Here is a 27,044-nt window from a genome sequence, read left to right on the forward strand (position 1 = left end):
CCACCTGTTCATTTGGAATGGGGACTCACGAATGGCTTGTTCGCGAACAGATGAACGGGCTGTTCATGGGTTTTTTCGTTCATATTGCTGTTCATGCCCATGTCTAATCAAGATGTCAAAGACAAACTTTCCAATATGTGGCCATTTTTATTCTTGCTGTGGTAACATGCAAATAATCACCAAATCGATGGTTGTTGTGGGTTTTCCGGGCTGTATTGCCGTGGTCTTGGCATTGTAGTTCCTGACGTTTTGCCAGCAGCTGTGGCTGGCATCTTCAGAGGTGTAGCACCAAAAGACAGAGATCTCTCAGTGTCACAGTGTGGAAAAGATGTTGGCAGGTCATTTGTATCTACTCAGGAGGGGTGGGGTTGAGCTGAGTCATCCTGTAAGAGTTTCCCAGGGTGTGGAATGCTAATGGTGGGAGACTTCACTGTATCCTGAGGAGGTTCTTTTGCATATGGATTGGTGCTTGATGTGCTAATCTTCTCTGCAGGGCTATTGTCGAGTATAGAGTGTTTTGTTAGCCTGGTGTTTTTCAGAACTGGAAACCATGCTCTGTTCATTCTTAAGGTTTCTTCTTTCCTGTTGAAGTTTTGCTTATGCTTGTGAATTTCAGTGGCTTCCCTGTGCAGTCTGACAAAGTAGTTGGAAGTGTTGTCCAGTATTTTGGTGTCCTGGAATAAGATACTATGCCCTGTTTGAGTTAGGCTATGTTCAGCCACTGCTGATTTTTCAGGTTGTCCAAGTCTGCAGTGTCTTTCATGTTCTTTTATTCTTGTCTGGATGCTATGCTTTGTGGTCCCGATGTAAACTTGTCCACAGCTGAAGGGTATACGGTATATTCCTGCAGAAGTGCGGGGGTCTCTACTGTCTTTTGCTGATCGTAGCATCTGTTGTATTTTTCGGGTGGGTCTGAATACTGCTTGAAGGTTATGCTTTTTCATAAGCTTTCCCATCTGATCAGTAATTCCTTTGATATATGGCAAAACACTTTTCTTGTAGGAGACTGTTTTTCCTTGGTTGTTTGATTCATCCTGGGTTTGATTGCTCTTCGGATTTCATTTCTGGAGTAGCCATTTGCCTGAAGTGTGTGGTTTAGATGATTAATTTCCTCATTGAGAAAGTGCGGCTCACATATCCGTCTTGCACAATCCACTAATGTTTTCATTATGCCTCTTTTCTGTCGGGGGTGGTGACTGGAGTTTTTGTGTAAGTACCGATCAGTGTGAGTTGGTTTCCTGTAGACCTTGTGACCTAACTGAAAGTTGGCTTTGCGGATGACCAAGGTATCCAGAAATGGGAGTTTTCCCTCGATTTCTTTCTCCATGGTGAATTGTATGTTCAGGTGGATGTTGTTGAGATGATTCAAAACCTCCATCAATTCTTCCTCCCCATGGCTCCAAATGATAAATGTATCATCCACAAACCGGAACCATACACTAGGTTTGTGGGGTGCTGATTCTAGAGCTGTTTTTTCAAAATGTTCCATGTAGAAGTTGCTATAACTGGGCTGAGAGGGCTCCCCATGGCCACCCCATCCATCTGTTCATAGAATTCGTTATTGGAACTAACTGGTTGTCAGACAATGATGGAATAAGGCTGTTACATCCTCTGGGAAAATCTGATTAATAAGTGCAATAGTGTCTTTTACTGGAACCTTGGTAAACAGGGATACAACATCAAAACTGACAAGTATGTCTTGTGGATTGAGTTTCAGAGAACTGATGCCAGCCACAGCTGCTGGCGAAACGTCAGGAACTACAATGCCAAGACCACGGCAATACAGCCCGGAAAACCCACAACAACCATCGTTCTCCGGCCGTGAAAGCCTTCGACAATACATCAAATCACCAAATCCTTATGAATTTATATCATACCTTCTGTATTAAGAAGATGTATGATTGTTAACTTGATCAGTATTAAACATGAGCAGTGGACTACTGTAAATACCTTTTTTATTATTGGCATAAATATTTTTATGAGAAGATTTTGACAAAATCTCTTTCCATGTTTCTGGTGGAATGGACTGGCCAATACTGATTTCCCATAGTGCCCAAAGCCTATAGAGTCACTATAAGTAAGTTACATTGATGAATTTGCCATTCTACCTACTTCGAAGCTATTGACAGGCAACCCTTTACTAATTTAAAAGTGGTCAAATGGTAAGTTGCTTGCACTAAGATTGCTGAGTGAGAAATGAGTTTAACCTTTTTTATCTGGACCCAGCTAATTTGTTCAGCTTGAAGCTTGATTTGTATTTGCTGTAAGTAAGTTGCCATAAACCAAATCCTTAAGTCTGAATAAACCTGCTTGTTTCCTAAAAGTGGAAGATGGAAAAATGTTGACAATTTTCTTAGAGATATATCAAAAGCATTAACCACTCCAGTTATGCAGTCTCCTGCTGATATTTGACTGGCAAGGTTACATTTCTTCTTGTTATGAATCTAGCTTTGAGAGTTCATTGGGTGGTCACTCTGTGCTAGATAAAACCATTTTAAATATCTTTCCCTCATTTGAACAAGGTTCAGAACACCATGTTAACTATTAATGAGGTGCAACAAATCATAGCTTTACAGCTCTCTTGATGTTATCTTCAAGAGAAGCGTATTGTATGTAATACATAAATAGTACATTGCCAAGTAATGAATTACCTGGATTATCATATTATGTGGTAGCTTGACAGTAAATGTTTATAGCACCTGAAGCAGAGCAAGGTCTGATAAAAGGATCTAAGCACAATTATTCTTTCTTTATGAAACCATTTCTGTGGAATGGGTACACTTACAATAACCATAGATACTGCTGTCATAGGAGATGTAAGAATTCCTTTGCATCTTTTAGGTTTAGTTTTCACTACATGCAAGTATATACACTGTAAGTCACAAGAAAAATCCCTGAGCTTGCTCTCATCCCTTCTAGTCCTTCACATGATAGAACCCTCTTGCTGGAATATAGATGGGAAATAGATACAGCAATTGGAGATCCTTACATCTTTTTCTACAGAGAAAGATTGCCCAAAAGCCTGTAGATAATTTTAACACTGAACAGTTTGGACACGTATTCTCTCTCTCTCTCTCTCTCTCTGTCACATACACACATACACAAAAAACAATGTGGAGGGTTTATAATGTCTTACAGAATTGTATATATGCATTATGACCTTTTCTGCTTAATAATGAATTTAAGCCTCTTGTTCTGTATTTCAATCATAGAAACTTAGTTTATTCTTTTGATGTAGAACCTACATTCCATTTGCATCTTATATGAGGAGAACATGACTAGCGTTAGAGGATCAAAATAGAGGATCACAGTTCACAAGTAGAAGGGAAGTATACATCCAAGCTAATACCCTCAAATCACTACCCTTTCTACTTGATACAAAGGGAGCACAGCAAACACCATACATAGCTGCTTAAAAGAAACATACAGAGCTGATACACATTTAAGTCTAATTATGAGTACTTTAAGGGTTAAGAAGTTGTTGGACAAAGCTTAGGTATTTTAAAGAAAAACAGCAGGCATCTAGTTGACATTGCTGCCATATAGCACAGTAGTCAAGCCAATCAGAACTCCTCTTTAAAACATTCCATGAAATACTCCCCAGTTATCACAAGGAATTGCTTTGGTGAATCATAAAGTGAGCATGTTGGGAGGGGGAGAGAGACAGGCAAAATATGGCATGCCAAAGCACTTTGATAACTCCTCCCCTTGCAACATGTAAGGGACATAATTACAGTTACACTTGAATTATCAATCACTGATTACCAGCAAAACAGATTGTACGAGCAGTCGTTTCTTGGGTTTGTTCAATGATGAGGATCTCAGAATCAGTCCTGGACATGGAGATGGTGAATTACAGTGAAGTCTTAGACCCAGGTTACACGAGTTTGGAGTTTGAAACGATGCAGGTCTTGTATAGTGGCAGCGGTGAGTCTGAATTTTTTTTCAATGGATAAAAAACTTGATTTGAAAGGGAAAGCCCAGCTGAAGTTTCTTTTTAAGGGGGAAAGTCTTTCTCTTTGTAATTGTTAAAGATTATTTAACTGGCATTATAGCATCTTTAGAGTATATAAAATGCCAGTTCTACAGAATAAAGAAACTTTAGGACAGTGGACAATTAATCAGAAGTAGACAAAGTTTCTTTGTGCAATTCAAAGAGTGAACTGACTGATAGATCTGGAGGAGTAAAGGAATCTTTTTGTATGCAATCTTTTTCTTTAAAAAAGATGGTTATGGTACAAATACCCAGAGAACACATTATCTGGACATTTGCAGTTGATATATTTAATATACAGCAATATGTCAAAATATTGATATGAAGAATGGGATGAATTAATTGTAACAACTCTAGAAGCTAATGTTTAGCTGAGATGATCTCTTGGTATTTGATTAGAGTAACATTTTAACTTCCGTTGTGTTGGAATTGTCTTTGTGAAGAGTATTGTCCCAGTGCAATCTACTGACTCAGATATGAAGCAAGTCGTATTTAACTTTCATATGAACAGATTACCTTGTTTGAGAAGGAGGAAGGCAACAGACAGAATAAATGCTTCACAGGGAACGGCTGGAACTTTTGGGGTTATTTTTTCTTCAGAGAAATGTTTGTTCTTCATATGTGACATCAAACCTAGAAATTCAACGGTACTTGGGCACATTTCTGATGAGTTTTTTAAACAGTCAAGGGTTGTTCCGCAACCATGTTACTACATATATATGTGTATTTGATTTGTTGATATTGATTGCTGATTATCGAGGTCAAGGGGACAAACCTGTTTAATTAGAGCAAATCTCTTTGCTCCTGACTGAGAACTTGTTCACCATGTGTGTGCTGCTTTATTTGAAACATCCAGATGTTTTCATTTAAAGTAAGCATGTAATTCAGGCTTATTTTGAATGGGCGTTTTAATGAGTTTAGGAGAGGCAAAAGAACAAATCATAAAAGAAGCAATGCTGGGAGCAGAAAAATACTAATCTATTCTCAGTGAGAACATGATCTGATAGTTTATAAACTTTCTGTATAAGAATATAGTGTATTGCAAATCTTATAGCCATCGACGTCAGTGGCTAGGATTCATCTGGTGTTTCCATGCAAGCAGGAAATTCTGTGATTTTCCTTTCAGTCACCGCTCCCTATAAACATCTCATGTCATCCTTGAAGGTTCCCTCAGAAGTGTTTTTTGAGGAGTGCAGGGAGCGTAGCAAGAAAAGTGAGATAAGGAACCCCTTCTCAGTGGCCAAAACCCTCTATGAAGTACTTTGGGTTCAACCTAATGTGAAAGTTTAGATGAAAAAGCAAAACTTTTTAATGGCACAGAGCTAGGAGTCCTATTATAATTGCATTCACCCAGAATTAATGATAAAATCATATATTTGGAGGTCAGTCCCATGAGGGCACCTTTATAATGGAATAGGATTGTAGTCCACTGCAATGATTATTGTATCTCCTGCTTTTACTGCATTGTCTTCACCTTGTAATCCACTTTCTGTATTGTTTGTGGTATACTTTGCCTTAGAATTGCCATGAACTGTCATTCATGCTGTTCTCTGAGTCTGTAATCTGAGTCCTAATGCATTGTTTATTGGTTGTCTTATTTCATTTTATATCCTGTATTCTGCCTTGAGGCTCAGCAAGACTAAAAATAAAATATAAAATAAAATAAAATGTGGTGCCTGCCTACTCCCAGGAAAGTGCTCTTAGAATTGCAGTTTTAATACTTTGTCATAACACTATTTTCTTCATTAAATGCCATTTTTCCATTTGCGGCATCAGAACAATGATTTTAAGCCATGGGTTAGTCTACCAAACTGAAGGACACAATCATACCAAGAAGCATGGTTGTCCCTAAAATCAAGATTCAGAAAAGTCTTTAGTCTTCATAGTAGTTGAGGAAAATCACTTAGCAACTTCCCCATTCATAGAAAGGTTGTACAATTTCCAGATCTGGATATTCCCTTCTACCTTCATGGCTCATATACTTCCTCATTGGTGATAAAAGTGCCATAAAATTCCCAATGTCAAAAAAAGAAACCCACAAATTGTGAACTAAAATAGTAAACAAATAATAAACTGCAAGTATGTCGACATACTCAAATCACATCGGTTGGTCTTTCTTCTTCTTGGATTTAGATGTTATGCATCTCTCAAAATTCCAGCCAATGTGTTCCATGTGTTATCAAAATTCAGCAACTAGAAAAACTAAATTATCCGACTGACTGATATTTATATAACGATCCCCTCTCCTTTTTTAATATTAATGCCGCAGATCTGCCAACAAGATGTTACAAAAGTTGTGGCATGCAGTAATACCCTCTCACACAGGGCTCATTTCGAGGGGGAATGCACAGGAACGCAGTTCCGGTAGTTCCCCAAAGAAGTCACATGTAAGGTAGCCCCGCCCACCTGACTCAGCCATTTTGGGCCCGATTTGGCCTGGATTGGGGCTGAAGCGGCCCGGATCGGGCTTCTGACGGGTAGTGGATCACTCTCCCACTCAGCAGCGGCCTGATTGTGACCATTTTTGGCCCCTTTTCAGCCATTTTCAGCCCCTTTTTGCCATTTTGGGCCCAATTTCGGCCCTGAACGGCCAGGATTGGGTCCAAAACAGCCAGAATAGGTCATGTCAGGGGGTGTGGCATATGCAAATGAGTTCTACTAATGACACACTTCCAGTGACGGCAAGAGGCATGGCATACGCTAATGAGTTATGCTAATGAGTTATGCTAATGAGTTCCTCCAGCTCTTTTTCTACAAAAGGACCCCTGCTATCACACACATTTAAGGCCCCAAACCCAACTGTTGCATGCACCTCTTTTTCTGGATGATGAGTTCAAACATCCACCAAACAAAGGGTATATTTTGTTATGTGAGACATGGCCAATCAGCTACTTGAGGAAACGTAATTCAGACATACGTGATAATTATTGGCTGTCCCTTTTTAGCAGGTAGATTCTTGCTATGTGTCAAGATGTGTGGATTGAAACCCCTGATTTATAACTTCCTTATTGAACAGTGTTTACTAGCTGCCGTCAAACCATTTTGAGAATGAACGCCTAAGTATTCTACCAGCTTCACAGCATCTCTTCATTATTTAAAACAAAAGTATTTACAGTACAGTCCTAAGTAGAGTTTCATCCTTCTCAGTCTGTTTGGAATGTGAGGGGTGTTATACGTGGGCCTTCCATGAAAAATGTTGGGAACCCTCAGCTGTGACAGAATGCTGCTACTAGATTACTAACTGGTTTATGTCTGTATGATCATATAACACTGGCACTTTGTTAACTTCATTGGTTTCCAGGCACAATGCAAGGTGCTATTGTTACCTTTGAAGTTCTTCATGGCCTCAAACTTGCATGTTTAATAGGCTGCCATTCCTCATATGCCCCTGTGTGCCAGCCAAGGTCTTCAAGCACTTCACTTCTAACAGTCTCCTCTGTTCAGGACTCTTTTCAGCTACAGCCCATGCACTCTCCTTGTCAGTGGTACACTGTCTTCCATAAAAGGCGCAAAGCCGAAATATTTCTACATGCCTTTAGCAGAAACAGCTAATGAATGTCTTTGGCAGTTGGTAGTGACAATGTTGCAGTTTTAACTTGATGAATTTAAGTCCATGTGCTTAACTAATGTTTCTAATTCTGTATTTTTATATTTGTAAGCGACTTAGGGAACTGTGGAAAGGCAGGATATAAATATTTTAAATAAACTGTTAAGCAATTCAGTAAAAATATAAATCTGGGCTATCATGTCTGCATGGGAACTCCTGTTCCAAGACTGAGTTTCAGTTTTAAAAAAAAGCATTCATTGTTATGAGCATCATAAATTCTGACAACTGGGCAGGCTAGGTTTGAAAGCACTCATTAGAATAACAATTGGAGGTAATTAGGCATGCTGTGTTCTTGCAATCTTAAATGGTAAGTGCTAATTAAAAGAGAAGGCTCGTAAAATCTTAGAGACACTCTAGCCACAGTGTTGCATTCTGTGCCCACCCCCCACCCCCCATGCTTTACTGGTAATTATGCACCTTGTTCTTACTCATCAGATAGTTGCTCAACAGAAGTGCTCAATATGAACACTGCAGATAATGGAGCTGGTGGCCTTTGTGCAATATGTGGAGACAGAGCGACAGGCAAGCATTATGGCGCTTCCAGTTGTGATGGGTGCAAGGGGTTCTTCCGACGCAGCATACGCAAGAATCATGTTTACACCTGCAGGTATGAGGCACATCAGTTTTAGGTAATATAATATTTAGTTACTGGGTTCTTGGTGGGGAAAATAAGGAATTGTGGCATGGAGGGAGGAAAGAAACACGTGTGGTTGCCTACCCCCCTCTGAAAGCCCAAGACTGCTAAGCCCAGAGAGATATTAGTAGTTTCTTGTGCAGCCTCAGCAATCTAGTACTACAGTGTAATTGCCTGGTAGCACCAAATAGGGGTATGTTGTAAGAAACAAGATCCAGTTTTGGACCTGCAGTTTAGGGAGGACACCTTTAACCATAGATGCAGAGGAGTTAGCCATGTTAGTCTGTGGTAGCAAAATCAAAAAGAGTCCAGTAGCACCTTTAAGACTAACCAATTTTATTGTAGCATAGGTTTTGAGAATCAAGTTCTCTTCATCAGATGTTCAGGATTCAAATCTATGTTTTTTGGGGGGAGTTGCAAGTATTATTTTCAATTGGGGAACTAATGCAAGGGTCTGCAGCAGTTGTTTTTAAGGCAATGGTACCAAATTTACACAGAACTTAGGCCTCTCTCTAATATCTTCTAAGTTTTCAAGAACGAACAAAGTGGTTCAGTTTTACAGATGCTCAAATAGGTGCCCCTCGGAGGGAAATGGTGCTAGCTCAGCCAAAGAAAGCTGGCTGATGGGGTGTTTTCTGTAAAAATCCTGGCTGTATCCAGTTTCTTTACATACTCTTAGAGTGATGGACGAACAATAATTTCCTTTACTTTTCCACTGAAAACTCTGCATTTGCTATCTATCTTTTTTGTATTCTACTGTCTCTTTTCACAAAGTAAGGAAAACTTCCTTTGCAGAAAACCATCCATCACCCTGTTGCTGCAATCTTTGAAAATATTTTGAATTTCTCAAAAAAAAAAACCAAATAGATCATGTGTATGCATGGGTGGGAGGGGGGCACAAAACTCCCAGTGCATGGCCATTTCCACATGTCTGAAAAAGAGTGCCCTGCTCACCGAATGTGGCAGCTTTTTTTGTGAGATTTCTGTTGTCTCCATTTCCAAAATGGATTCAGGCAGTTTTTGTGGCACCACAAAAATGGAAGTAAAACTGCCTGTATCCATTTTGAAAATGGAGATGTCAGAAATCCTGCAAAAAAGCCACCAGCGTTCGGTGAGTGGGACACTCTTTTTAGGATGTATGGAAATGGTCCATGTGTGATGTAAAGTCCACATGAGGACTTTGTAATGTATGTTGAACCCTAGGTGGTTCAGTGTGAAAAGAAGAGAGGTATCCCCTGTATGCTGTATGGAAGTGTTGGAAAGGGCATGTAACATACATGCTTCATACCCTCCTATAACCTATGAGAGGACTGAGCTGGTCCTCCTTTCATTTTTTTTTCTTTTTTAAAAACCGACCTTCACTTGCCCTCAATATTCTGTCCCTCCTGAAGACAATGAGTGCATTCAGTCATCATCCATTTTAATATTTGGGAGAATCTCATTGTACAGAAGTATATATTTTATCTATGGGTGATCTAGTTTCACTGTCCTTGAGTCAAGTACATGACTGTCAAGTTTGATGTTAGTTAGGGGGAGCTTGAGGAGTAATGGAATAGTCCATGGGCCAAGAGTCAAAAATTGACATACTGGTAGGTGGCAAAATTTCTTTGATGTGAATCCATTTTGATAACCCATTTTCATTGGTAGCTTAAGTTTTTTATGATGTTATCAGCATGGCCAAAGCCAATTTTTCCTATCTTTTCTAATTTGAGCTATAACTTATGGACCAATTGACCAGTCTCAGATTTTAAAGCACTGTTGGAAAGATAAAGATGACAGCCAGCATGGTGTAGGGATTAGACTGTTGGCTTGGGTAGGCCCCAGTTTGAATCCCACTCTGTCATGGAAGCTTGCTGTGGGACCTTGGGCCAGTCATATTCTCTCAGCCTAACCTACTTCACAGGGTTGTTGTGAGGATAAAATAGAGGAACGGAGAATGATGTGAGCCACTTGGTCACCCAGGTTATAAATAAAGTAAATAAAATCCCCTTTAGGTAAGGTAAGCACTGAGTGCAAGCACCGGTGCAAGCACCGAATCATTACTGACCCATGGGGGGACGTCACATCATGACGTTTTCTTGGCAGACTTTTATTATGGGGTGGTTTGCCATTGCCTTCCCCAGTCATCTACACTTTACCTCCAGGAAACTGGGTACTCATTTTACCGACCTCGGAAGGATGGAAGGCTGAGTCAACCTTGAGCTGGCTACCTGAACCCAGCTTCTGCTGGGATCGAACTCAGGTCGTGAACAGAGCTTGGACTGCAGTACTGCAGCTTACCACTCTGCACCATGGGGCTCTTTAAAATCCCCTTTAAGTAACTAATATTAATAATGCCTCTATCCGTTACCGTTTTTGTGATATAAGCGTAAATCAAAGAAAAAGTTGATTTTTCGCACATTTTATATGGTATAGATCACCTAATCAAATCCAGGTAGTCACCTAAAGTATATTAGACAATTGTAACTTATGTTTTGGGCTGAATCAGATCTCTGAAATGTTTTAAAAATCAGTTCCTTGCAGTTACTGTGAGGATGGCAAGTGGAATCTGGGTTTTCTGTAATGTGTACCATGGCCCTTTAAGAGTTTAAAGAGGCATAGGTAGAAACAGTTAACCACTCTTCTTGCAACTCCTCTTGATCAAAGTACCTATAGCAGCCACTTAAGGATGCTAATTAGATATCTTCAATAGACACATTCACACTCAGAGATTCTAATTACAGATCTCCTGTGTCACCTGTAGCTTAGCATTTAGATAAGGGATTCAGAAAATCTCGCCCAGGAGCTTCCATCATGAAGGAAATGGTCCTTTTACTCATCTCATATACCTTTATCTTTTCCACATTCCACTGTATAATGCTGCAAAAGTTCCTTGCTGAACAGTTGTTTGTGCATTAAACACCGAGCTGCTCTTTCCAGCAGTCGTTTATAATCCTAGGCCAAACTATTTCTTTTGCAAATGATAGTGAATGTAGATTTTGATCTTCGGCTATGGCTCTCCTACCAACATCCACTTTGAGGCTCTTCGTTGTCTTACTGTCCCCTGTTTTATTCTTAGTCCCCATATCTCTCTTATTTTTTTCCCCAAAGTGTTACTCAATCGGTTGCTACAAGGTGCCCTCTGGCACTTTCTTTTATCTCTTTCTCATTTTTCAAGAAGGTTGCCTAGGACTGCTGCCGAGGTTAAAAGGTAGTCTCTCCTGCTATTACTATCACTTAACTTAGGTCTCTCTTTCAGGATCTTCTGTTATCTTGAGACTTTCTGCCCCAAATTTATCTCTATATGTATCAGTTAATATTGAAATCACTGCAACTGTGGAGTGCATCTCTGTGTACTAAGAGCCAAGCTACAAATGATGAATTACACGAGGATTGCACGTGAAGGGAGTCGCAATGTTAGTGGGGAAGCTGAGTATTTAAAAGAGATCAGAAGGCTTTGTCAATTTCCCCTCTCTACAGAGGAGATGCTCCTCAGAGGGTTTGTTGATTTCCTATTCACCTCCTAGAAGGGGAGATGAAACTGACAGAGCCTTCCAGAGGTAAAGAGGAAATTAACAAACCCTCTGAGGAGAGATCTCCCTGGCTCTGTAGAGAGGGGAAATTGACAAAGCCTTCTGATTTCTTTTAAAACTCAGCTTCCCGGCTAACATTGCGACTCCCTTCACGTGCAACCCTTGTGTAATTCATCATTTGTAGCTTGGCTCTCAGTTTCAGGCTGTGGCAAGTTTTTAATCTAAAGCAATTTTAGTAGCCCAATCCTATCAATCTGCTAAATGCAGCAGCTCAGATTGCTGCATCACAACGTCTATAGTAACAATTTGACCTTGGCAAGATGAGAAGAGCCACCTTGGACCTTTACTGGCTGCAGCCACACCCATATCTGGTCCCTTCGTTATCTAGGATACCTGTATTATTGTTTCTTACTCTTTATGGGCCAGCTTAACAGCTGCCATTAGGACAGCCAGGGCCACATTAGTGTGGCACAGGAGTCAGCAACCTTTTGCAAGTGAAGAGCTAAACAATGTCAAATTTCAGACCAAGAGATCAACAAAGAGCCAGTATAAGAAAGTCCATTTGCATAACTGAAAATATATAACTTAACAGTGACATGTTGATTAATAATTCATAAAGTTTCTACAGACCATGTTGATGTGAGCCCTTTATTAGGTGGTGGCATACACAAGATCTCTCAATATGTAATAAATATAGGCAGAAGAACACTGCATGATTGTTTTAGTGCACTGGCATAAATCTGTATATGGTTCACATTTGGATTACTGCCAGCTGTTCACCTCTAACATTTCCCTTTTTGTGAAGCAGAATCTCTAAGAAACCCTTTAGTCCTATACAGTCTTTGCCAGCCATTCCTTTTACATGCTGGTTATTCTAGCATTCTGATGTACTTAAATGTAAAGGTTTCATTTTCTTTTTAAAGAGCTGTATTTGGGTTCCTCTTTGGATAAATCCAGAGGTTGAAGACCTTAGTATGGCATACCTGGTATATATAGTATAATAACAATGAGGGAAAGTGGTCCCAAATACACACTGAACAAAGGAGGAAATTCCTAAGAGACCACTAATACAATAAAGAAGATTGTCTCAGTATAAATAAATACAATTTATAGGTCAAACCAAGTGTGGCAATATTTTGGTCAAAAAAATTTAATAATATAATATCTTTCTACTACAATTGAACAATGGTTTGTTCATATCACAACCAGAGCCTGTGGAGAAATCACATTACTAATCAATTATCACAATGTCCCTTTCAGGTGAGTATCAATCATCTGTTGATTTCAATAATTATCTCTTTGATATGTTTTTCTGGTTTTAGGCAGGATTTCCACTGATATCCAACAATGGGCGAGTATGCTCCAGGAGGAAAAATTCCCAGATCTCATGGGCAGTTGGCAATATGCTCCAGGAGGAAAAAATTCCAAATCTCCTGGGCAGTTGGCAACGGGTGTGCCAGCTCTTTAGACAGCCTCTTTCGCAGTTGCTTTTTCAAGCCAAGAATTCTACTGCTCCATTCTTCCTGGTCTTTTTATGTGAGGCAATGGTGATTCTTTATGCCATTTTCTCTGAGTATATTGCCAACTGCCCAGGAGATTTGGGAATTTTTCCTCCTGGAGCATACTGTGAGCATAATGTGATTTCTCCACAGGCTCTGGTTGTGATATGAACAAACCATTGCTCAATTGTAGTAGAAGGATATTATATTATTACATATGTTTTGACCAAAATATTGCCACACTTGGTTTGACCTATAAATTGTATTTAGACAATCTTCTTTATTGTATACCTGGTATACCATCAGAAGGCCCTTCCTTTTATCCTTACACCAAAATCATGGAGAAATTATAGAAGTTTATAAAATTATGAATGGTGTAGCGTACACCAAGAAGGGCAAGCACTTCTTTATACAGCACATAAATAATAACAACTTTAAATTGTTTGGAAAACTACTATTTTAAATTTAGCCATATCTAATTTTACATTGTTGTGGTTTGTATTGTTTTCTACACTGTGGAAATCCCTAGTGAATTTTAGGTCTGGATCTGTGTATAATAAATAAATCGACTTGCACAAGATCTCGGGGCCGTGTTAGAGACCGGGCCTTTTTCGGAATGCTACTTGCCAGTACTGAGTACTGACACTTTCCCCTGGAGGTCTCCCAAGTACTGGCTCTTGTGTGCTGTCCCACTCAGGTTCATGTACAATAGGCCTATCAAGAGCTGTTGGCTGAAGGGAATCTCTTTATGCAAAGGCAGTGTGCCTCTAAAGAGCAGCTGCAGAAAACAACAACTAGGAGAGGATTGTGGCGTGTATGCCTTACCTTTATGCACCCTAATAGCATCACTGTAGGAAACAACATGCTGTGAAATAGTTGGGTCTTTACTTGGATCCATCAGATCTCTTTTCATGTGTATGTGTTTTTTAAAATTCTGATCCAGCAGGATAGGAGGAAGCTATAAAAGAGTCATCCCAAACGTTCATTAAACCAAGAGCACAATTTATATTCTCTGCTTTTTCAAAATGATGAATAACCTAATGGGATTTTACTTGCCCATCACAAGAAATTATTCCCTTTGGAAGAATGGCTAAGAGAAACGTTTCAAGGCTGATTAAAGAAAAAAATACCCGTGACGTGTGATAGCTGGAGACATTGTTTTGACAGGGCCCATTAATTGTTTCGGTCGTGCTAATCAGGATCCCTCTGCATTTTTGTGCTCTAATATATTTACCCTCGATTCTGTCCGACAGATTTAGCCGGCAATGTATTGTTGATAAGGACAAGAGAAATCAATGCCGATACTGTCGTTTGAAAAAGTGTTTCCGTGCTGGGATGAAGAAGGAAGGTAATGTTTTTTTAAAAAACTCCCATTCAGAGAAAAACACTTCATATCAATTAGCAGGAAATAAAATCAATAAGCAAATAACTAATACATATATATCTCTGGTGCCTAAGAAAAAAAGCAACTTTTTTCAACAGTAGAAATATGTCTCTATTAAGAAGGTAGGCTTGTCATGTAATTTAGGTTTGATTAATGCTAAGATTTGAGCTGAGGGTCATTTTTTCTTTGGTGTAGTGGTCTCTAATCTGGAGAACCAAGTTTGATTCTCCACTCTTCCACTTTAAGCCAGCTGGGTGACCTTGGGTCAGTCATAGCTCTCCGGAGCTCTCTCAGCCCCACCCACCTCACAGGGTGATTGTTGTTGGGAATAAAAATAACATACTTTGTAGGCTGCTCTGAGTGGATGTTAAGTTGTCCTGAAGGGCAGTATATAAATCGAATGTTGTTGTGGTGGTGGCGGCTATTATTATTATTAAAACGATGTCTTCTGCTGGTATTGTTTTATTTTTATTTTACTTTATTTATACATCACCCTTCTCCACAATGGGGACCCCAAGTAGCTTACATAATCCCCCTCTCTTCCATTTTGCCTCACAACTACTCTGTGAGGTAGGTTAGACTGACAAGCCCAAGGTCACCCAGCAAGCTTCCATGGTAGACTGGGAATCAAACCTGAGTTGCCCAGATCCTAATCTGTCACTCCAGCTACCATACCATACTAGTTCTCTCTCTTATTGTATGCCCTTTTGTCATTTTAAGTAAGCTGAGTAAAAATAAGTAACGCTCTTTGAGGCAGTGAACATCTAATAAGAGTAGTAGAGTCGCAACAGCAAGATCCAAGTTTATATGCCTATGCAATGGCCAGGTAGCTTTGGATAAGTCACTGCTTTTTCTTGTAAAATGGGGACATTAACAATAAGTTGTCACTGGGTTGTTGCAGAATGTAAAGAATGTAAAGAGCCATTGGTGTAACCCTGATCACTTTGTTTGTGTGTGAATAAATAAAAACGTTCTGTGGATGTTATCACATTGAAGCATATCCAGGGTATATAATGTGCGGTATATAATGTCTCAGTAACTGATATGGTCTGGTTTGGCCCTCAGTGGTTACCAATAGGTTATACAAAACATCAAAAACACACAAAATTTTTGATACAGCTATACAGAAGCTAACCATAAAAAAATCAACTGTTCTTTCTATAAAAGGAAAGATGTGTTCAAATCAGACTTGTTTTTTTGCATAAATTATCTTAGTTGGGGCCAGTTCCCCAAACAAAAACCTACGTCATCTTTCCCGAATTCCAGCTGAAAGCTTGACTTGTTCCTGATTATCAAAACTAAATGAGGTAGTTAATGCCCAACCTAGTAATAGACTACGGAAGAACTCACAGTCGATTTTCTGTTGAAGAACTCTAAACAGAAACATTGTCAACTAAACTGTGGGCTATCAATACTTAATTACATCTAGTTCTATTTGCTCTCACTGTGTGGGAATGAGTGAGTGAGGAACTGCTTCATGTGTAGTTCCTCAAATAAGCCTTTGCTTTATGTGTCAAACAGTGCCTTAGATATCTATTGTGTTTGAAGGGCCATTTTTATCCAGTAGCTGCCATGGACATAGTGTCCTTAGGGTCCTTCTTGATCTACCATATTTGTCACATTCCCAGCTTGAAGCTAATTTGCCACTACTTCATAAAACCCAAGATTCTTAGTCCAGGAAATGCACTAATTAGCTTAGGTAAGTGGATTGGAACTCCGACACCTCCTTGTGGACCCTCCTAATCTTTAACTATCTGGTCTAGCATAAGCAAAATGAGGTCATAGCCGAATGATTCAGACACCTGAAAGTTTCTCTCCCATTGACATAAGAACCACACCACAGTAAAATATTCTCCTACTGGGTGAATTAGTGGGTGAAACTGTCACACCACCTCTAGAAGCTGACCGATATAATGATTCTGCTTAGCCCCTTCCTTTTGTAGCTAAGAACACAGGGTTCAAAAGCAAGCCTTCTTTTCAGCAAAAATTTCTCATTTTAAAATGTACAGTCAAAATGTTTGAAATGTTTTGTTTCCTGTTAAAACTTGCTCATTCTGAACACCTTTCTATTCTAAACACCTTTTCTTTTCTCTTGCTTATGCACTCTCATCTGCTTTAGCTGCCGAATCAGCATTTAAAGAAACCTTTATTTGATTAACTGCTTATCTGCATTACTGGGTTTTAGTAAAGAGGAGAGGCCACTTGGTTAGCAAGAGGCAGGAAACTATATCTGTCTTTCCCCAAAGCAATTCATTCTTCCCTTGCTTAAGTTCCTCAGAGTGTGAAAAAAGGGTGTAATAAAATGGTGGTCATATATAATTAGGGGTTCTTAAATACCTGCCATTTTAACTATCTTCCCATTCAAACATGGTCAGGCAGCCAATGAATTGATGGGCTGTCTGGCTGTTTGCAACCTGTTTTTGTCAGGTTGCAGGAACAGGCTACTTGCAGCTGGGAGCTGGCTTCTGATTCCCTGTGGGGGAAATTTTGATCTGAGCCCAGCAAAGGGTTTTCTGAGGGGTGTGGGGGGGAAATCAGGAACTAATCAGCTGGAAGTCAGGTTCTTCTTATGGGGTGTGTGATCACAAGCCCGGTTAATTTTCTTCCTCTTCTCCCTGCCTCAAGTTGTCATCTTGGGCTGCAGAGTAAAGGAAAGAAACAAGATCTTTTTCTTCCTTTTGAAATGGGGAACATAAAAGCATTGCTTCTGTTCCCACCCAGCTTAGATGGGGTGAGAAGAGAAACAATCATTTTCTCCTCTTCTTTTTGCAATGTTGAAATCAAAAGCATTGCTTTTGTTTCCACCCAGCTTGGGAGGAAAAAAGAAAGAACTTTTGCAACTTCATTGTGAACATATTTTGTTGAGGAGTGATGGTGGATCCGAAACCCAGCAGTGAGAGGAAGCATGCTCCCCTTGCTCCCCTAAATGCACTTGGGAGATGAGCATGCTGGAAGTAGCAAGAGGGAAAGGGAGCTGCTGGCAAGATCGGTTTCCTGTCCCTCTCACTGCCACCAGCGTGCTTTGCTCCTGAGTGCAAGGGAGCAAGGGGAGCATGCTTCCTTTTGCTGCTGCCAGTGTGCTCCCCTTGCTCCCCTAAATGCACTTGGGAGCCAAGCATACTAGCAGCAGTGAGAGGGAGCTGAGCAGACTAGATGAGATGCCTAGAGAAAGAACCTCTGCCAGGGAGAGGGGGGATTCTCCCCGTCAGAGGTTCTTTCTCACTACATTTCCCATGGAAACTTGTGGGAAACTGATGCGTGTCCTCCATGCGTCAGGTGTATCTTCTAGTTTGGCTCTAAGCTTGACGTTTTGTTAACATATGTATGACCCCAGTCCAGCATTCTCCTTTAAATTGATAAAAAGTTTCATATGCACATGGCGGTCTTGCATAAAGGCTTGCATACGTATTTTCCCTCCCTGCCATGACAGCCTTCATTACCTACTCTAAAAGCTAGTGATGAACTAGAAACAATTTATAATAGTTTTGGGGGAGAAGGGTGAGTTGCATGAGAATGCAAAGCTAGACCAGTGTGGTCTGGTCTTGTATTCTGGTCTCATAGTCTTCTCATTTCATGTTCTATTAGTTCTTCAAGATAAAGAATGCCATTTCATCATATTTTCAGCATATTCTCTTCTCATCTTATAAAATCCTGAAATGGACTAGAAGTTCAGTAAACTTTGAACATGAATTTTGTGCAGGCAGCACATTTATTTTTAAGGAAATGTGTCATTAAATTTTTTAAAAGACAGTGTGTGTCTTTTGATGAAGCCACGCCATTTATGCTAGATGATCAAAGCAGTTAGACATTTATCCCTCTGGTATAATTTTATATTTAAAATATAACTACGCTGTGGTGTTTAGCTACTAGGTTAAGGGATGAATAGATGGCGTTTCTCCAGTTAAAGGGACTGGAGCATCATTCTTGATTCACGTCTACATGACCATTTATCACTTAGTGTTTATCACTGTACGACATTTCTTATTATGACCTTAATAAAAGGCCCATCAGTGAATGTCCTTGGCTAAGAATCTAGTGCGCCTTCACTATAAAGTGTGTTCATTCTTCATATAAACTGCAGAACACTATATAGTACACAGAACACATTTTTATTGAAGCATTGATGCTGCCTCTCAACTTCTCTGATGCAGATTGCTTCCCTAAAAATAACAAACGGATCATTGGAAATACATCTGCTGCTCTTATAAAAGGTTATGAGGTTCTGTGTGGAGTAAAGAAATATGTTGATCAGAACTGCGTGCTTTCTCTGCTTGATGTGACCTTGGATGTAAAGCAGGTTCAGAAAATCTGATGGATACCTTTATTTATCTCTTCCATTTTTGTATTAAAAAGGCACCTTATTGCTCTTGGGTTCCACTATACCATCCTCTTACACTACTATTTCTCTTCTGTACTCTACCTAGTCAGCATTTTGCTGTTTACTATTGAGCTAAGAAAGGTCAGTGCTACATTCTTGAAATTATCTTTAGTTGGAAACAGACAGCAGTTGCTTTCTGAGAGATTTGAAAGTTGAGAGAGATCTCACAGTGCTGTACATGCATATGTGCCTTTTGTCCTGTTGCTATGTGTGGTGAAACATATTTTGGAAACAATACAAGGAGAAATGCAGAGGTGTAGATGCTATAGGTTACAATCACACTTTCACATCTCCTTCAGCTCTCTAAAAACAAACCTATTGGATAGAATCCTTAGAACCACAAGTCCAGGGTGGATCTTCTTTGCTTTGCTTTCCCCCTAGTTGAAACTTATGATCCCCAAAAACAAGATGTCAAAGATCTGGAGAATCTCATTGAGACAATGCACATGCCACAGTTGCAGTAAGGAAGGGGAACTGAGGAAAATCATTCCATCTCCCTTCCTTTTCTGTTTACAGAGTGCTACTTTCTGTGACTTCCTTCTCTAGCAGAGGAAGGAGAGGACAGTTGTATCCATTCTTCGTTCTTCCTGCAGTTCCCTGTGCTATGGTGCTTTTTGTACGTGAGGGACTCCAACGTAACATTTGGGGAGTCATAGGAGGCTAATTGGGGGAAGGAAAGGCAGAGAAGACTTGCCTCTATGAGCACAAAGGATCTAAGTTATTGCAGCTCCAGCCTCTTGTGTAAACACACAAGTAATACCCATTATAATACAGCAACGGTATCATTTATCAGCCAGAATGAGCCATAAAAACATAAATTCTGCTTCATATAAATTGCCCTGGTATCACCCAAATGAGGACACAAGGCAAGTGGGTTTATTTAAATGGCTGACTTAGATCATTGCTTGTTAAAATATGCTGACCTATTCAAAGACATGGCTGCCTTTTATGGGCTGATCTACCCTGGTTCAAAACTTGGCCAGTGCTTCTATCACCCTTGTTTATCCACACCTGATCATGCAGTATGTGCCTGTCTTGGGAACCCTCTATCTGCTGAGAGGTGCTGAACTTCATCACATTCCCTTGTTGTGCCATAAATCCTACCAGGTTTGGAACAACACTGCTCACCAAGAGTATACCTTCACAGTGCACAATATTGTGTGATGTGATGGCCTGTTCCAGACACATCCACCGCCACACCTGAAGCCTCAGGGTGTTTGCCAATTATCTTTTCCTGTCATGAACAATGCTTACTTTTCCTGCCAACTAGTTGTGCCAGGCCTAAACCAGGCCTAAACACTCCTCCTTCCAGGACATCGTGAAGAAGGGGAAAAAAGGTCATCCCCAAAGCAAATCCAGTGAAACCTCAACAATTCCTGCTTGGCCCTACAACAGCAGCCCCCTAAAGCTACAGTATCTCATGAGAAGGTGGGTGGGTCAGCAGCAGACAGCAGAAGCCTACCTGAAAACGGGGTGTAGCTCTTTATATAGCGATTTGTTGCCCCTCTTCCTTGGCTGGAACCTCTCCTGCTCTGACCAGTTCTATCAATTCTACCTCATGCCTCTTTTGAAAAAAGGGTCAAGACAAATGAAGCCATAGCACCAGTGCTGTGAACAACCTTTTTCAAGGTGGGTGGATAATATAGATTTTCCTTCCTCCCCATGCCCTCATAAGTAAGGGTAGGCTGAGAGAGAATGGCTGGTCCAAGATCACTCAGTGAGCTTTTCATCCAGTGGCACCTTAGAGACCAACAAGATTTTCAAAGTGTCAGGAGCTCTGACTCTTGAAAGCTTACATTCTGAAAATCTTGTTGGTCTCTAAGATGCCACTGGACAAAAATTCTACTGTTCTACTGCAGACCAACACCCACCTAATTATCACCTGACCAGGAAACGGAGGGCCTAAAGCTACAGATTTGCTTGTCTAATGGTTAATCCAGCCCTGAATGTAAAAAGCAGCTTTTTATATTGCTGTTTTAATGTATATAGTTTTGGTGGAATAAATGGCAGGTTCTGAGATATAGCTAGAGGCGGGCATGGACCGAAAAATGGACCAAAATTTAACATGGACTGGCCTGGTTCAGCATTTGCGAACCAGTGGGTTGTGGGATGTGCATTTTTCATGGATGCGACTCTTGGCTAGTCCATTCAGTTGTGAATCCAGGCACTTTAAACTTGCTTCAGCTGACAGGCAGGGAGCCCGCCTGTCAGCTGAAAGAAGCCACACTGCCCATGGAGGCTGCCAGGCCCAGGTGAGCTTGAGCCACCCAACTGCTGTGTGGCCCAGGCTCCCCACCCTTGCCCTGTGAGCGGGGAGGTGAGCCGCATAGCTCAGCTGATCCAAGGCCCAGCTCCTGCAGCACTGCCGATGGAGACTGCCAGGCCTAGGCAAGCTCACACTGTCCGGCCAAGCTGCAGCCGTGGCTCCCTACTCTGCTCTTCAAGGCAAGTGCCCATGCCACCCAGCTGGTTGCAGCTTGAGGCTTGGGTGACAGGTCTGCAGGGGGGGAGGTGAGCACGCAGCCCAGCTGCGCTGTGGCCCAAGCTCCCTGTCCTTGCTATTCAGGGGGAGGCGCGCACACAGCCCAGCTGATCTACAGTCTAACTCCCAAAATGCCACCATGTAGGCTGCTAGGTGAGCTCGCACCACCTGGCGAGCCACAGCCCTGGCTCCCCACCCCACTCTGCAAGGCAGTCACCCGCGCCAACCAGATAGCTATGGCTTGAGGCCTGGGTGACAGATTGGCTCTGCAAGGTGGAGGGGGGGAGGCAAGTGCACAGCCACTGTTGCTCTTCAGGGGGGAGGCTAGGGCGCAGCCCAGCTGATCCACGGCCTGGCTCCTGCCAAACTGCTATGGAGGCTGCTGGGTGAGATTGCACCACCCGGATGAGCCATGGCCCTGGCTCCCCTCCCCACTCTGAGCAGGCACACGCTGCCCAGCCAGCCATGGCTTGAGGCCCAAGTGATGGGTCATCTCGGCGGGGTGGGGGAAAGTGAGTGTGCAGCCCAGCTGATCCATGGTCTGGCTCCCCGCTGTGCTGCCTGAGGTGGCTGCTGAGCAAGTGTGGTTCAGCTGCAGCCAGGCCACGGCCCCAGCTCCTGGCCCCTGCTCAGCCCAGGAGGGCGAGGTGGCTGCCGGACCATGGACCAACGAACTGGTCCATGAACCGGGCCAGGTCCATGAAAAGTTCGTGGTCCGTGGTCCATGAAATGCGATGGAACCCGGACCGATGGCCTGTGGTTTTTTCCGGTCCACCTCTACCTATAACTGTTATACTTATCTATTAGTATATAACAAGCAAATAAAATAATAAAAGAAAGTAGATGCCACCCAAAATATCTCCATGGTAGATCATGTACTCATCTGTTAACATGTAGAAATATCTACAAGTTCTGCATGCTTCCCCCATCAGCTGTCAGAAACATGGAGAGTGGAGACTCACTGGGTGGTTATGAAATGCTCTTTGATGAGTGAATCTGGCGTTAATGTACAGAGTGTTAAAAATTCACCCTAAGTGAATTCACCCTGCACCTTGAGAGCCAGTTTGGTGTAGTAGTTAAGAGCACAGGACTCTAATCTGGAGAACCTGGTTTGATTCCTCTCTCCTCCACTTGAAGCCAGCTGGGTGACCAGTCACAGCTTCTAGCTCTCTCAGCCCCACCCTCACAGGGTGTTTTGTTGTGGGGATAATAATAGCATACTTTGTAAACCACTCTGAGTGGGTGTTACATCATCCTGAAGGGCAGTATATAAATTGAACGTTGTTGTTGTTGTTGTTGTTGTTGATGATGATGATGATGATGATGATGATGATGATGATGATGATGATGATGATGATGATGATGATGATGATTTTTAAGGCTACTCTTTCCATGCCAAGTATAACATGGAAAATAGTCCCATCTGTCCAGTAACACTAACCCTAACTAGAATTTATCTTAGGGACATTTAGAAGTTTACTTTGTCCGTGACATGGAATTAGGAGAGCTGACTAGAGATGGGCACAAACTGGAAAATTCTGAACCGTGTGCTTTGTGGTTTATCGTGTTTCACAAACCACGAACCATGAAATATGAACTAACTGAACTGGGCTAAAATTCGTCATGGTTGGTGAGAAATGAGCTCCCATGAACCATCAGTTCGCGAACTATGAACCGGCCCAGTTCGTGACAAATTTTGGTTCATATTTCAGTTTCGGCCTGCCTCTAGAGCTGACACATGAGCTGGGATAATCAAAGAGCCAACATTATTGTTATTGCTCAAGGGGCTATGAAGTGCTCACAGGCCATAATCAATTTCCAAACCTAATTGCAGTGAGGGCAATTAGTGAGAAGTTGGCTCTTGTGTGGTCTTTGCCAGGCTGCCCGTCATGCTGGGTATAAAGCTACGATGTCAGCTCAGGTTGGTCCTTCCTTTCCGCTAGCTGTGATCAGGCTCCTTCTCACCCCCCAATTCAGCGAAGGAGGGTGTAGAATGGCTTTCTCTGAACGAGCTCATTTTTATGGGCTCTTCCTCCAAGGAACTCCAAGCAGTGTTTACAGTTGGTCTCTCCTCTATTTTATTCTCACAATAATCTTGTGATATAGGCTAAGTTCCAAAAGTTACCTAGTGAGCTTCATGACTGAGTGAAGGTATCCACAGTTTTAATCTAGCAAACTTGCTTCTGTCTGAATGTATATCATAGACAGCTGTGAACCTTACAATCTGTTGTTCATACAACTTCATAATATATCTTTGGAAATCTTAATTTAAATACAAAGTTTTTCTTTTCCAGCTGTCCAAAATGAACGGGACAGGATAAGTACAAGACGGAGCACGTCTGATGGCAGTAACAGCCCTTCTATTAACACGTTGTCACAGGCTGAAGTGCTTTCTCGTCAGGTACAGCATAAAGGCCTAATGGGCTAACTTGACCTTTTGAATACTTGCTGTGTTGATTATATATAAATGAACCTACCCTTTTCAATTTGCAGTACTGAAACAAGAAATGAAATTTTGCTCAAGAAAAAAATTCTTTTTCAGTGGCTTTTACAATAGTGCTATGCACTTTCAGAATAGTGAACTGTTGATTTGGAAAAGGCCATTAGCCTGTTGGATGTTTCATAAGGCTCCTTAACATTTTAGATTTCTCTTCTTTGTAATATCCTCCCAAGATGCTATCTTATCATTCCTCTGTCCCTTTTCAGGTATTCATTTACCTTTGGATTCCACAGTCCTTTTTCTACAGCCCTTTGGCATTGTTGTGCAGCTAGATAACTGATTGTTAAGAAAAGTCTCTATTGTTGCCTGAATGCATCTAAGTGCATCTAAGGACCATCTACTGTGGTCCTGTAGCTGATCTTGTAACTTTAGGAGTAGCCACTGCTGCTTATATTGTCAAAAACATTCAGAGATGAGGAGATAGAAGTTATTGGTTCTTTGTTATTTTTTTCAATGACAAGCAAAGGAAGTCATATTCTAGAGAGGCATATGGCAACTGACAAATGTTCTTTTACTTTGCATTTGGTGTTTACTTTGTTGTTTTGATTTGGTGAGCGGTTTAATTTTTGTCACTTTTGTTGTCGTCACGATTTGTGTTAAGATTCATATAAACTTAATCTAATGATTGAGTTTTTAAATACATAAATGAATGAGATCATCTAGGAAAAATAATTTTCTACGGCAATACCTTACCTCCTTCCTTCCCCTCTCTCACTGCCTCTAGAGGAGAGAATGGACAGAAATGAAAAAAGGGAGCCAAAGCTCTGGAATAAAATATGTTTTTAAAAAGGAATCCTGAATCAGTAAGGCCACTCCAGTAAATTCAGGAAAATGGAACCAACATCCTCCTTGAAATCTGGATCCAAAATTAATCCTTTTTTTTTCCAGTGCTCACCTTTACTTGTGATAATTGGAGGTCAATCTCTTTTTTTTCTCCATAATGAGCAGATGCCTGCTTCAAGCCCCAGTGCTGGCACGGATATTAATGTTAAGAGAATTGCCAGTATTAGTGATGTTTGTGAATCAATGAAGCAACAACTCTTGGTCCTTGTAGAGTGGGCAAAATATATTCCAGCTTTCTGTGAATTACGACTGGATGATCAGGTATGACCTAATACATTGGAAAACTTTAATTATGTTGATATTGTTGGTGACATGACCTCTGCCATGTGATATTTTTAGTTTGGCTTTAAGAGAAGTCTATGCTATTAAACCAAAACCAGGACCAACAAGGCCTTGGGAGAATTGTTTACAAATGAGCCAGTGTTCCTTATTTCAATTTTAAATGATCACTTATATTTTGTTAATAGTTTTGGTTTTCCATATTTTGATGCACATTAATTTGTATTGTATACAGATGTTATATGATCTTATATACAATGTATACAGTAATATTATACTAGTCATCTACAGATAATATATGGCACAAATATTTATAATATAATTTCATTTGTTTACTTTATTTATAGTCCACCTTTCTTGCGGATACTCAAGGCAAATTACACAGTGTAAAACAATGCAATCAAATAGCATGAGATATCCAATGAATAGTGCAATAGGACAAGAATTAAAAAATGAGCAAAATGCAAATAAAATTAGACACAATATGTCATAAACAATGAAAAGTAAAAGAAAACAATACTGGAAGTGCAAGATAATACATTCAATAAACAGTGGAATAGACTATAATCATGTTCCCTTTATAAAAGAGCCCACCAGAACCAAACCATTATGCTACAGCCTTACTCCGTTTATAAAAATGCCTCCCTGTACAATTCTGTTTTACATAGTTTGCAGACTGACAGAAGTGTGAAGGTCTTCCTGATATCCTCAAGCAGGCCACAAAGAGGGAGCCATGACAGCAAATGCTTATGTACTGGCAGTTGGTAACCTTACCTGTTTGCAGGATGGCACTTTGAGACAGCTTTATTCAGATACATGAAGCTGTCGTGGCTGAGCACAGCAGAAGAGGTGGCCATTATATGAGGGTCAAGAAGAGCTTTGTGTGTGATAACCAATACCTTGAACTGAACCTGGAAAATGATAGGAAAAAACAATGAATGACCGCAAAATGTGTGTAATATGTATGCCTAGCTCCTAATAGTAACTGAGCTGTGGCATTCTGTACCTGCTGGAGTTTCCAAGTTGCCTTCAAAGGCAAGCCTATATAGAGGGCATTACAATAATCTAGTCCTGATTCACATGGATCTACATGGTTTAAAGTGGCCAATTCATAGCAGGAAGCCATCTCCCAGGCTAAATGGAAGAAAGCATTTTTGTAGCCGCATTAACTTGCTTCTCCGGCAATATCACTGGGTCCAGTATAATCGAATCTTAACCAAAGCAAGAGCCAACTGAACTCTGTTGAATGTGGGAGGTACGATGTCCTTTAAGACCTCAGTCTTCCCAACCAGTGTCACCACCATCTTTTCAGTTTCAACTTGTTCACCGATAGCCATTTAACCACAGGAGTCATATGATAATGAAAAAAATGTGACCAGTTTTTTATTAAAACATGTGATGAATAAATAGAAAATGTCATGAAAATAAAAAATCATTGGCTTTATTTATTTATTTGTTTGTTTATTTATTTATTCAATTTTTAGCCAGCCCTCCCCATGAACAGGCTCTGGGCAGGGTACAATAAAATGCTGAATGAGCATTTTAAGTATATAACATATATAAATAAGATTTAAAATAATAAAACATAAATACACAAATACCTACAAGGAAAAGGAAAACTACAATCCTAAGAACACTTTCCTGGGAGTAAGCTGCATTGAATTAACCTGAGTAGGATTCCTTGTAGACCTGCTTAGGATTTCTCCCTCTAAAATTTTTTTGTGGTAGGAATAATAATTTAAATCATCCCTAAACTGGTCCAAGAATGTTCACAGATTGGGTCTGAGAGAGAGAAACTTGATGGAATAAGGTCCAGCACAGGGCAGAGTACAGTACAGTATCAAATTCCAGCTCTACAGTCAGAAAGCAAATGAAAAAAAATCGGAGGAGGATTTAAAGCAAAGTAACTGCAATCCAATGAAAGAAAACCAG

General features: G+C 40.7%; 1 protein-coding gene across 5 annotated transcripts in view; it reads left to right on the forward strand.

Annotated features, from left to right (window-relative positions):
- HNF4G (hepatocyte nuclear factor 4 gamma) overlaps positions 1 to 27,044 on the forward strand; it is an 85,043-nt gene that overhangs the window by 47,902 nt on the left and 10,097 nt on the right. For 2 of the 5 annotated variants that reach the window (XM_054984931.1, XM_054984932.1), the window contains 4 exons: positions 8,037 to 8,208; positions 14,500 to 14,594; positions 23,785 to 23,891; positions 24,939 to 25,094. In XM_054984931.1, the coding sequence (XP_054840906.1) occupies positions 8,037 to 8,208; positions 14,500 to 14,594; positions 23,785 to 23,891; positions 24,939 to 25,094 (530 nt within the window). Of the gene's footprint in view, positions 1 to 3,692; positions 3,928 to 4,531; positions 4,642 to 8,036; positions 8,209 to 14,499; positions 14,595 to 23,784; positions 23,892 to 24,938; positions 25,095 to 27,044 lie in introns of those variants that run through there. The other 3 variants (XM_054984930.1, XM_054984934.1, XM_054984933.1) reach the window with 3 other exon arrangements.

Source organism: Eublepharis macularius, chromosome 7 (genome assembly GCF_028583425.1).
Source record: "Eublepharis macularius isolate TG4126 chromosome 7, MPM_Emac_v1.0, whole genome shotgun sequence".
NCBI lineage: Eukaryota > Metazoa > Chordata > Lepidosauria > Squamata > Eublepharidae > Eublepharis > Eublepharis macularius.